The sequence below is a fragment of the Pungitius pungitius genome, chromosome 11 (genome assembly GCF_949316345.1).
Source record: "Pungitius pungitius chromosome 11, fPunPun2.1, whole genome shotgun sequence".
NCBI lineage: Eukaryota > Metazoa > Chordata > Actinopteri > Perciformes > Gasterosteidae > Pungitius > Pungitius pungitius.
Window position 1 is genome coordinate 13,203,665 of NC_084910.1, and position 13,398 is coordinate 13,217,062.

At 45.9% G+C, this 13,398-nt stretch overlaps 1 protein-coding gene across 1 annotated transcript in view; it reads right to left on the reverse strand.

The window, feature by feature from the left end:
* erfl3 (Ets2 repressor factor like 3) overlaps nt 1-10,583 on the reverse strand; it is a 36,978-nt gene extending 26,395 nt beyond the window's left edge. Inside the window, exon 1 of the mRNA XM_037453348.2 lies at nt 10,457-10,583. Coding sequence (XP_037309245.2) covers nt 10,457-10,478 — 22 coding nt within the window. The 5' untranslated portion in view covers nt 10,479-10,583. The remainder of the gene's footprint in view (nt 1-10,456) is intronic.
* Between the last annotated feature and the right edge of the window lie 2,815 nt (nt 10,584-13,398).

Consider the following 13,398-nt stretch of genomic DNA (forward strand, 5'->3'; position numbering starts at 1 on the left):
TAATAATAGGAGTCATGAGACAAAAAGAGAATGAAGACCAGAAGAAAAGAAGTGAAAAAGACAGAAATGAATGAGTGATGCGGAAGTAAAGCCCAGAGGGATTAAACTCTGACCGGCAGAGAGAGAGAGAGAGATCCTTGCTGCAGTTATGTAAGAGCTGAGTGTACACACACACACACACACACACACACACACGCACAGCGATTACCTCTGCTCATTGGCACAAATATCATGAGGCATGTATGTGTGTTTGTTTGTGTGGGTGGCTGCGTGGGTACATGTGCGTGCACATACAATGGTGCGACATCTCAGTTACATTTGACACACAAAGACATGAACACTCCTATTATGCAGAATGACAGCACACATTCAAAACCACTGTCCTTCCCCAAAGGGACCTGGATCATCCATCCGAGGTGTAGACCAGCACAAGGGAGTGGGGGGGGGTTCCCCGTGCAGTGAGAGCCGCACTGGCCTCCAGTTACACCTCCTCAATACAATTTGGTGACACACACCCGATACAACAGATCCGTCTGGATGCATTGAGAATACACTCTTTGATGAGTGGAAGAAGATTAAGAAAATATTTCTATCATTGCCCATTTCTCCGTCGCATTGTTTCTTCGTGCTGCTTCTGAATATTAACATGCTCACTAAATTTGGCACATCCGTTTGGATACTGAACAGAAAGTAAAAGCTTAAAAAGGAATATTACCTTCTTTCTTTTTAATCACCGGCCCATCATGTTGCTGGGGCTGGGCGGTATGGCTATATATTTTGTAAGATTCTGACGATATCGTGGTATATCACGGTGTCAAAAAGGTTTGTGCCATGGTGTTTAACCTTGTTGAAGAGTGTTTGTTGTGGGTTATTAATCGTTTTAAAATGTTATAATGACTCAATCTCTGTACGCGTAAAAGGAGTAGCTCCGACCGCTACACGCATGGCGGTGAGGTGTAAAAGGAAATTCCACTGCATGCCAAAAAGCAACATAAGATGTTACAGCTCTACACCAGTAGTGTGGAAAAAAAGGGTATCTGAAACCGGCAAAAAACTGCCTCTGAGACACCACGCACATTGGAAAAAATTGGGAATTGGGCCTCTTTCCACATGAGAAGTTTTGCCCGACCCGTAATTCAATGATGAATTTCAACCATGCAGTAAACCAAATATTGGCCACCAATTGCAGGAATGATTGTGGCAAAAAAAGTATTATTGCTCGATCATAAATTACACAGAGAATCAAGGTTACACATTCACATCACTGACATCAATGAGTCACACACATGCACAGACCGCACGTTTCAACACACACCTCTTATGCGTCCTCTCACATGTAGCATGAGGGAGAGCGTATACCTTTGCAAAGAATCCGGCTAAGACTTGGGCCAGACAAACACAATAACCCGACTAACACAACACCCACGAACGAACAGCGAGGTGGAATCTAGCTGGGGGCCGGCTGGAGAGAGTGCTGCGTATAAGAATGGGTGTGTGACGTTAGTTGCATGTGTAAGAATGAGGTTACAAAGACTCATGTGTATAATAATGTGTGCGTGTGCGTGTTTTTGTGTGGGTAATTCAACTAATATTACATTCACAGCACTTCTTCATATTAAGTCCTCTTTCTGTAGCCTGCAGTCAGAAATGTCATAATTAGATTGACATATTTTGGCAGGCGGAAGATTAAGACTTGTTTCCAGGGTAAAATGAATACACAAAGTATTCGTATTTTTCATGGCTGCATATGCAGACAGTATGGTAGAGAATATACGCCATGTGAGATCGGTTTGACTAAATCCACAGCCGATTCCTCAGGGTTTAAGTCGCCATGTCTGGAAGTGAAGTGTTTCCAAATGCCATCGAGTACGTGTAGTGATGAGTCACGATCATCAGACAATCTGATTAAATCGGCGACTCTCTTCCTCTTTCTCCAACATATTCCTGGTTGGCACTGGTTAGCACTGGTTGGCACTCGTGGCCGGTCCCCCTTCCTGTCCTGTTTAGTAAATCCCTCGACCGGCCTTAATCCATTCTTCTCCTGCTTTCTTTTACCCTCTCACCCTGTGACTGGTCAGGGGATCCAGCTCACTGTTCTCTTCAAATTCTCTAATCCCCTAAAACAACAATCACTGTGTGCATACAGTAGACCTATAGGTGTGTGTGTGTGTGTTTATGTGCAGCTGCATGCAACTGCCCAGTTATGTAATTTTACTGGGCCACATCTGATTCTAAAAATGGACACAGATAAAACTATTGTGGCCGAGGGCACGGCTACTGTACAGAGGCACTGGAGCACAATCACAGCACATATGCGCGCACACACACGCGCGCAACTGGGATGACAAGAAATATAAGTCTATATCAAACAGGTTACGTGACAGGTCCTAAAAGAGTGGTGAGTGGTAAAGCGCCCATTCACTCAGGGGAAATAAGTGATGACATGATGGAGGGGGATATGCTATATGATGTTCAGCACTGAGGGCCAGCTTTGTTTTAAATGTTGAACCACTTTTCTTTTCTATAAATACCATACCAATGATCCAATGCATTATTTAGTTTCTCTCAGGCCAGTACGAGCACACACACACACACACACACACCTGAAAACCAAGAAAAAGGCTGATCCCCTGGTGAAGGAAGTCTTGTGAACATTTAAGGGGACGATGGCCAGCGGGCAGAAATAGAGTCAGATGTTTGTCCTGCTGTGAGTGCAATCCACCGCACTTTATTCTGCCTATGACCACACATCTTGGATGGAGCCCAAGGCCGTGTGTGTGTGTGTGTGTGTGTGTGTGTGTGTGTGTGTGTAGACACACTTACCAACATGCACTTAGACCGCCTTGCACTTGATACCTTGACGTCTAGTCTGACTTTCAGTTTGTTTTATTTTCGAATTTCCAAGTCCACTCCCAACGCATCGACACCAGCCGCTATCGCTGGCGCATGTTCACAGTCCTCACAGCCTTCTGTACACTTTGACCCAGGTTAGCGGACAACCCCGCGTGCTTCTGGTCGTCATATCGCGCTGGCCCCAATAAATCAGGGTGTCCAGTGAAAGAAAGAGAGACAGGATCGGGTGACATGAAGCACACCAAGCAGGGTGAGGAGGAAAAAGGAGGGGGAGGCTAATAGAAGAGGAGCTCCCACTGGGGTATTGGTCCATGGATTGGTGACACAGACACGATAGTGAGAGCGCGCAGAGGATGATGGGATGGGGGGGGTCAATCGATGCTCAAAAAGGTTTCACTCCCCTACAGGGACATGTGCAACGGTGTGTGCGCAAAATCACACAAGAGCCTGTTCCAAATAAAAACACTGTATTTTTCTCTCCATCTGGCTCCAGTCAGAACTCTTGTGAAAGAGATGCACTTAGCAGCAGGCCCGTTATTCCAACCTCCATTACATGTACATTGTTTGTACATTGTGCATTAGCAATCCCTTGGTCATAATTTAGTCCCTGGGGGAATTTTTCAAAATGTTTCAAACTGGTTTAATCAGAAGGATAAAAATAGATTGAGCGGCCACAGAGGATGTCCTTCGTTGCACTAATATATCACTCCCTTAAACACACATTCACAAGCGCACACATACACCACCCGTTCCGGGGAGTGGGCCATTTGGCCTGCAATTATTTGGTGACTGTATGTACACACCTGCAAACAGTCCATTTATATTATTTATTTATTACAATACCGTTCCACAGAGCTGCTAGCTCAGGTGGTGTAAACTATCATGCAAACAGAAAGTTCACAATGCCTCGACGTATATGAGCTCCAACATTTCAAATACCACCTTTCAGGGTAGTTTTTTCCCCAGATACACACACACACACACACACACACAAACACACACACGCTGTGACGAGTTGGCTCAAAGTTCAAAATGAGCTGTTAAGTACAAAGCTGAACATGTCTGAACACGGCATGCAGGAGGGAGAGAAACGAGGTAAAGATCGAGCGATAGGGAGCGACGTGGTGAACGCCTAACAGAGGAGAGGAAAGACTGGTTGGAAGGAAACCACCATGCGTGATCCCGCATTCCTTACATGGGGTGTGGGGAGGGTGGGGGGGGTGTAGAGAAAGAAAAAAAAAAGGACCAAAAAAGAGGGAGCCTTGGGGGAGGTAAGAGAGGAGGAGAAAACAGGGGGCGACAAGAGAGAGAGCGTTTCCACTCGGCGGCGTGCGCCGTTTCAAGACACGGCGGCCGGCCACTCGGGTGCTCGCTAAATATCCACACCACGGCCTTTTGGCGACTTCCCATCGTCCAAAATTAGACCAGACATTTGCCCTTCGCCCCCCCCCCCGCTCCCTGGGTCCAGCACAGAAGCGGATTCCCAGATAAAAATAGCGAGAGGAACTATTCAAACACTGCTGACTTTCTGCGAGGGACTTCAGGGGTTAGTGAGGGGTTAGGAACTCCACTCAGCACCCACCTGAACCAGCAGGCCCGGGACAGCCCAATTTCTAGAGCACTTAACACACTTGACAGACAGACACACACACACACACACACAGATAACAGTGAACGAGGCGTAATTTCTGTTCCAACTACCAGCCGTCAGGAGAAAACATGACATACCTACATAATATAAAGTTTTTTTTAAACGAGGGCTCTTTCAGCCTGCCACCTCAAATCGCCATTATTTTGTTCATCTATGATTAATAATATATTACTAAACCACACAATTACTGCAGACAAACGCTTGCAAACACTGACTGTTTAAATAAAGACCCCCCCCCCCACACACACACACACACACACCGTACACACCCAACGAACAGAATGCACAGAGTCTGCATGAAAGTTCATTTGCAATACATAAAAGGTATCCAGCCCAGGATGTTCATTAGCTGTCACACTATATCGCTACTGTAAAGATGCCCACAGCAGGAGGAGTATTATTGTGGTTAATCAAAGGAGATTAAGAGTATAGATTACAACAGACGGCCCATATTCTAACATTGGCAGAAATGGTTGACGTTGGTAGCATTAACGCAAGATTACGAGAAACTACTGTGTTTGTGTGTGTGTGCGCGTGTGTGTGTGTGTGTGTGGGCCCGCCAGGCCAGGTGGTTGGGTTGTGGCGTGTCTTAGTGGTGGTGCAACGGGGGAAGCTTGAAGGAAGAGTTACCTTCACGACTAACTGAGTGCTGTCACGGCCTTGCCATCTCACACCCTGATTATACTGCACCACGCAAAGAGGTGACACTCCAGGCTCAAACCTGAAGGACAGCTCATTATATTCTAGGGAATCGAGATAAAACCTCTCGTCTGTGAGGATCAGAGGAATAGAGTTACCAGACGCTTCGGTGCATGTCGTCAGACTCGGATCAGTTTCAATGGTGCGGGCACAAGCAAAAAGCTGCTATGCACACCCACAGGCAGCAACGTACACACTTTGTACCGAGGGACACCTTTGCAGAGCTGCCCACCCAGAAAACCCAGTGTGCTTCGTGTACACACCTGATATTATTTTACAATAACATGCCATTCTGCGCCTCACTCTGAGTCACCTCTACAACAATGTCTCTGTAAACTCCCCGTACTAAATTACAACGCACACGCGTGCACAAACAAACAGCTGCCGAACAGCGTGGGTCAGTCCATACACGCCAAACACACCTCGGTGCATTCTCAGCGCGAATTTTGATACTTGTTTGAAAAAAGACCCCTTTGAGTTGTGTGTGTGTGAGCATTATGAAGTTAATAGTTTTGACGTAAAACATCCCTTCTCATCTTGATTTGAAATCTGTTGAATTCATATTGTGGTTTGGAGCTATTAAAATGATGTCATGTAGTGTACATGTATGTATGCATGCCTTTGCAAGTCACTTGGTGCGTTCCGCAGAGATAGTAACTGTTGTGTTTTCCCCCTCATGTGTAATGCAACACAGCCGGCAACTATTAACCTTCTAAGCAGGAATGTGGGAGGTCCCACAAGAATTCCAATAAAAAGCAGCAGCGTGAATGTGTGTGTGTGTGTGTGTGTGTGTGTGTGTGCACGGTGTATGTGTACTCACACAAATGTTAGCCAAAGCGTTACAGTTATCTGTCAACAGTCCAGTCCTTTCCAGACATGCAGACCCACCCCATTACCATCCATGACCAATAACCAAAACAGTCAAAACGGGGTCATGTTGTGGTTAAACCGATGGCCTCACGGTAAAACTAGGCCTAACTCACAACACAGACACAAACACACAACGGCCTCAGGGCACATTTAGTTCAGCTGCTGTGTTACCCGACTAAACAAAGTACATTTTAAATGGAGCTCTTATAGTGTCAAACATCACAACCCTGTAGCTGATCAAACAGGTCTCGGGGAACATAGATCTATAGGTTTTAATGGCTCAGACCTGAGGTTAATGGGAGGGTCCCTGGGGTGGGAGGGAGGGGCAGACAAGCCACTAACACCGCTGGACAGTGGTCAGACGCATCGGTGCTGCCAAGGGTAATGCCGGCTGGCTGCGGTCTCCCTGGTCAAGGGCGGCACAGGACTGATGGTGGGGAGGTCCATTAGTGTCGACTGGCTGAGCACATTGTTCCCTTTGGACACATTCCTGGCTAAATACAGACATTTCCACAAGTGAAGGCCCCCCCCTTCTACCAGAAGTCATTTGTCAACTTAGCATCACAGACGAGCTTATCAAAACCTTTGTGAACAACAGTTGGGACAAGGAAAAGTGGGCCTTGCTGCCTCTGCAATGGCAATGCTCATTTATGGATTTTAGAAAGTCCATTTCTTTAATATCTATATATTTAATATCTTTAATAATAAAATTCTATATTATATTACAACTAATAACTTTACTACTAAATACCTAGTTAGTGTTACTACAGTGAAAATGTTCAGTGCCGCCATGAGATGTTAAGCCTATTGTTTAATAAGCAAATATATAGATATGATAACAACAGCGATCAAAGTAGATCTTTGGCAAGGGGCTCAATGTGCCAGCTTTTTCCACACAGCAGATACCCATTTCTGCAATAGAACGTCATTGAGTTTCGGCTTAGAGCATGTTGTCCGAGTCTGATCAGAGCAGGGCAGTCTTGTAAACCAGGCCGTAAAACGATATTGGGATAATGGGAGCTGGTGTTTTTGCTGTGGTCAGCACTGCGAGGGATTTTTCACAGATAAGGCTAATCACTGCGCTTATCACCACAGTGCTTGTGTGTCGAGATTGAAAAGCATATGGAGGCTATCGCACACATAAACCCACACAGGGAGATTTTCCCTCTCAATTTCTTGTTCACAAGCTACCCTTTTGTCTCCTCTCACGTCATAAGGCCTGTGAGACTTTGACTGTGTGTGTGTGGGTCTGCACAAATGGTAAAATGGCCCTAAAGCAATGGCAATCCCTCCAGGTAAGCAGCACGAAACAATCATCATTAAACTCCGTTGTTGAATGACTGATGGAAAAATAGACTGGGATGTCGACATTTACCAAACTTCTTTTTTTTCGCTCTCCTTCACAAACAAACACACACACACACACACACACACACACATTTCACATGCATAGATAAGTGCGGCCTCTTCACTTGTCAAAGGCACCACCAAACTATGAGCTACTCCGCACCATTATGAGTACAATGAGAGGTCCCTGGCCCCACAAGTCCACTGACAAACAGCCCTGAGGCCTGCCCACTCCCACCATTGTCCCATACTCACACACACACTCACACACACACATACAATAGCCACTCGAGGGCCAGGGGTCCCACTATGCAATTCCATCACACAAAGACACACACCAGTCCTTATCCCGTAAGAAAGAGAAAAGAATGACAGCAGTGGCAGAACAAAAATTGTTACTCCTGGGGAGGGGTGGTCAAAAATGTGTGACCCTCAAAGTAGTGCAAAATGTGTGTGTAAGTGTTGATAACATTTTATAGCACGAGAGACAAACAGCAGAAAAGTTATTATAGCAAACGCATGTCCTTACCACCAGTGCCGAATCACTCATTAGAACGGCCTTTCAGGTAACCGGCAAAAGTTGACACCTCCCTATACAGGTGAAACTCGAAAAATTGGAATATCGTTCAAAAGTCCATTACTTTCAGTAATTCAACTTAAAAGGTGAAACTAATATATTAAATAGACTCATTGCATGCAAAGTGATATATTTCAAGCCTTTATTTGATATAATGTTGATGATTATGGCTATATATATACACACACTAATATATTAGTTTCACCTTTTAAGTTGAATTACTGAAAGTAATGAGCTTTTGCACGATAGTCTAATTTCCAGAGTTTCACCTGTACTCTACCTCTTACAAAAGTGATTAGCTATAAAGGAAACAAAAAAATACTTTCCAAAACCACAAAACCAACACAAAGCTGTCAGCAGTAACAGATATAGCTGTAGCCCCGCTACTTCCTGTCTCATCGTATCAATTCTCCATCTGAGCACAAATCCTATCATCTATGCAGACTTATGAAGTGGCTGTAGAAAACACAAGTGCAAGGGAAGTGTCCGGCAAAGGAGAGAAATGAGGTAAGCGCCAGACGCAGTTGCCCGTATGGGACACAACGGTACACCACCAAACATACCAGAAAGGGACTACATTCTTTAACCAACATAAATCCAGGCTTTTTCATATCCTTCTGCATTCAAGGACTACTTTCAGACAACAAGATGAGATATCCACAAGTTAAGGGTTAAAAGTGGTGTCCTGATGGCAACTGTGAACACAGCAGGAGATCAGGCCGTTTAGAGAAGCTCTGTGGATTAACTTGTCCCATAATGCAGCTATTTAAAGGTGCTGTTATACAATCTGATTTGTTGTTAGATTATGATTATGATGTAGAAATGTCTACAGCAATGGGTACCAATTTATTTATTTATTGTTCAACAGAGACATCCTCAAATGTCATGATGACTGATAAATAACTCTCGGGAAATTTGAACCATCACTAAACAGAAAAACAGAAAAGGGAAATTTATTTTACAAGCTAAGACCAATGCAAAATATTTGTAGTTCCAGTTTATTCAATGTTTCATTGTCTTAAATTAAAGTATACTCACAAAATGACTATCCAGGATATATTTGGACTTTTAACTGTCACCTGTGGTGAAGGAAGGGGATTTTTCACTACATTCCGACATATACTATCAATGTTTTTTGCCGTCCAAATTGAAAACTTCAGAGACAAAAAAAATTTATAAAAAAATATAATAAATAATAATCAAGACTCAAAGTCCCATCAACAAAGTGAAAAGTTAACTAAGACCAACGTGCCACAATTCACAAGTCACACCATAGGTTAACGTTCTTTACTCAATAGATGAGAAACACACACCTCGTACACCAACCACACAACCTAAGCACCACCCATTCTCATTATCTTCTTTGGAGTTATCGGCTGCCACATGCACGCGCAGCTCCTTGTAATAAAGGGCTACGTGGTGGGACGTGCTATGATGTCATATCAGCCTCCTAGCAAGGACTGCGTGTGCGTGCGTGCGTGTGTGTGGGTGTGTGGGTGTGTGTAGGAATGTGGAGGGCTGAGGGTCTGAGACTGCGTGCAGCGGGAGTCAGGAGGGGACAGGGTGGGGGAAGGGAGGGGAACGTCCCAAGTGGAAAAGGGTCCCCACACAGTTTGTCAGTCACTCGCACTGCCCCACGCCAAATGTTTAACAGTAAGTAGCTACTTAGGAAGTCATCAGTGTTCCCACAGGGGGGGAAACGACTTGAATTGTTGTATACTCTCAGATGTCATCCACTCTCTTGAGATTAACGTAACGTTAAATCTAATCATGTCAACTGATTCAAATCTCTGTCAGGAACTATAACTGATAGCAACAAAAATATACATTACTTCCACTTCCTTTTTAAAGGAAATGCGCACCAGTGAAGAATAGGAACGAACTTATGCAAGTATTTCAGGAATTAGACGCGCGCACACAGAGACCTCAGCTGACTACTAGACCCCCCCCCCCATGCTCTCACTTCAATATGCTGACGGAAAAGTATCATCAATATCAACCCGGTTGGATCCGATCCCCTCAAAGCCACCAGCAGCAGCAGCGGGGGGGTCTGAGAAATATATCAACACGTCCCCACGGCGCCTCTAAACACACGCAGACCTGCTAGGATTCCTCGGTGTTTTCCTGTGAAAGGTGGCAGAGGGTGAAGGTTGTCACGGTGACACAGAGGATGTCGCCGTAACAAGTTCTTTACAGCTGTTTTAAACCACTTCCTCTTGAACAGGTTTGAGTATTTTATCTGAAAACCACGGACCATTGATCCGGAGAGCAGTCAAAAATCAACAGGTTTTTTCATAGTGTTTGTTTTGGTGATTGGGAGCGGACGCTCCGACTTGTTCATTATTCAGCGACGCAGTTACTCGTTCGCTATGCCGACAACAAACCACGGCGAATAAACAGAAAAGAAGAAGGAAAAACAAAACAGACAATGGGGAGTAGAAATCCACTGGCGAACTTACCATTGTCTCCAGGTGTCTTCATGTCTTCTGTGTGGACGTCGGCTACTCAGCCGGGCAGCGCGCGCGCTAAAGTTTGCCGAAAAACACGTTGAAATCCACAAAGTTGTTTGTGGGAAAAGACCCCCTCCCCCCCCACCACCCCCTACCTTCGACCCCCTACCCCTCTGGTTTTCTGTAAACGTAGGTGAAGATAAACTTTTAGCGGCTGGTTCGTCAGCGGCTCACTCTTCGCCCCTCCCGGGGGCTGCCGCGGTGTCCCGGCCCGTCTCCTTCGGCTCTCCGCCGGCCGACCGAGCCGTTCGAACGGGGCTCTGCACGGGGCTCTGCTGTCCACCGAACCGCGCGGTCCGACACCTCGCCGCTGCGACCCGTAACCACCGAGCGTTCAAATCGGCTTAAGTTGCAGCTGAAAAGAAAACGAAGCCAACCGTCCCGACTCGTTCCAGCCGAAAAGCCTTTTTTCCGCTTTTTAACAAGTTGTTTCGCTAACTGCCGGGTGGCTGTTTACTCCGCCTCAACCGCATCCTCGTCGCCGTTTGACATCCCCCCGCCAGCAAAGCGTTTGTTCTGTGACAGAAATGAACGATAAAGAGGAACCTCTCTTTCTTTACCGACTTTTTTTTTAGTCCTCCACTCTCGCTCTCGCACCATTCACTGCTACTCCTTCCTTCCCCCCCACCCTCCCCGACGTAGCGTCTCTCCGTCCTCGGGGTGTCGTGTTTCGCTCCCTCTCTTCTGGACGGGCCCCGCCCACACTGACGGGGGAGAAGGGAGGAGGAGGGGGAGGAGGGGGGCTAACGTGGCGAGTCACGCCCACTCAACACGAGCCCGGGGCCCGGGCTGGCGTCATCGCAGCACGCGGCGTTGCCCGGAGACCGCCTCAGCGCGCTGCCGTACCGACGTCACATTCGAATCCCACGATTCGAGCGAGGCACGGTGGTCGGCTCGGCTCACGGTGTCCTTTTGCGTCAATCGGGGGTTACGGCTCTAATTAGGCTCTTTCATATCAGGATAATTACAATCATTATATTGACTCATTATACTCATCATTCTGTGACTAACACTGCAAACAGGATATACAACTTACTAAAACCTTGCATTCAGTATTGTAGTTAAAATCCACCTTCTATATGCCGTTTTATGTTCTTCGCTGTGTATCACACGTGTTTCTACTCATGAAGGCTGCTTTTCCCTTGCATCTCCTGAAAGCAAAGCCTGGCGAAAAGCCTGCATTTAAGATCTTAAATATACATTCAAAACAGAGGGGTCACATGGAATCAATCCTCCATACATCCTTAGCTTTCTCTGTGGCCTCAGTTTGGTGGTGGCAGTTGTCATGGGAGCCAGAGGTTATCACAAAAGTTTCCAAACTAGAAAATGACTTGTTAACACCCAAGTTGAACACAAAGCTCTGTACCTTTCCCTGACATTGTGCTTTGGCTAATGTGTCCTTCTATTTGGGCACGCCAAATAAAGCCTCTTTGAATTCAAATATGCCTGTTTTCAAAACCCAAGAATGTCCCTTTTGCTTTCTTTTTGTAGCTGGACATTCTTTATTCCAAGAAATGTTATCGAGGGGAATTTTTTTGCTTATTATTTAATCAAGCAAAATTGGAAAATTAAATTGGATAAAAAATGAGAGAATACAGCACAAACAGCTGGCAACACTTTAACCAATATTCATATTTCTATTCAAATACATTAACCAATGTAGACTAAGACCTCTTTCACAGCGAGTCGACAAAAAAAAAAACACCACACCAGATTGTGGTTAATTTGAATATGAACCTGCATCCTGCATCTGTCGCTAGTTTCTTGTGTAGCACTAACTCCCTTTTCCGCTTTTTGAAAAGAACATCTAACTGTATCCGGCCTTTAAACCACAATCAAACACACACTCACAATGACCCAGCCCTTGCATTAGCATAATGCTGTGTGTATGTGCACATTGCAATCCAAAGCGCACATGACTTACTTATATTGTGATATAAATCTTTTTCACCTGCCCAGATGTTTAGCACGGCCGGTTTGATTGTGAAGACCGGTGTCATGCCCGCACTTGTGTCCTGTCACCTCAAACTCTCTCACCCTCTGCTTCCTCCCGATGTGCCGCTAATACGACGCCGTCACGCGCCATTGACGAGTGCATATCAGTGGGTGAGGCGTCGTACATGGGAGGTGAAGTGAATATCCTCTTTGGCCTCTTCTTGTACATTTGGCACCTGGTGCACTGGAGAGAGGCTTTATGTGGGGCTTTGTGTGTTTTTTTCTATTGTCTTTGCACCCTGTTTTGACATCAGCGATGCACACCGCTGGCCTGCCTTGTCAACAGGATAAGACAGCAGCAGTAAAACAAAGTAAACAAAGTCCTCCGGCTGTGGCGCCGTCCCCGCATGGTGCGTGTGATTTACAAACTCTTTCCTCCACTGGCCATTCTCTGACAGCCTCAGGAAACCCATTCTGCTCTGTCTTGATAAGGAAATGGACCTAAAGAGAAGAAAAATGGGATGCTGAGCGTTCACATTGAGAGAAACAGCCGTCCTGTGTTCTTCTTCAGAGCAGGAAAAACTGAGCGGTGGGGCATTTTTCTCACGGGGCATGCTGCTGGGAACCAGGCATGCATCCTCCATATATCTATCATTTCTCCATTTACTGATGTCTGCACTCTTGGTTGAGGTAAAGACCTCATCGGCTTCTCCCCGGCTCTTCACACGGGGGGAGAAGAAGTCATAGAGGGGACAAGACCAACAGCTCCAGAGGGAGGAGGAGGAGGAGGAGGTAGAAAAGAGTGATTTAGAGATGAAGTGCAGAGAGGACAAACGGTTTCTCCTCCTCGATATTTCTGTGTGTACCAATAACTTGGCCTGTCTGCGACTCGTGCGTCCCTTCGAAGCACACTCAGCACCCTCCCTCTGTCCTCCTCCTCCACCTCCTCCACGTCC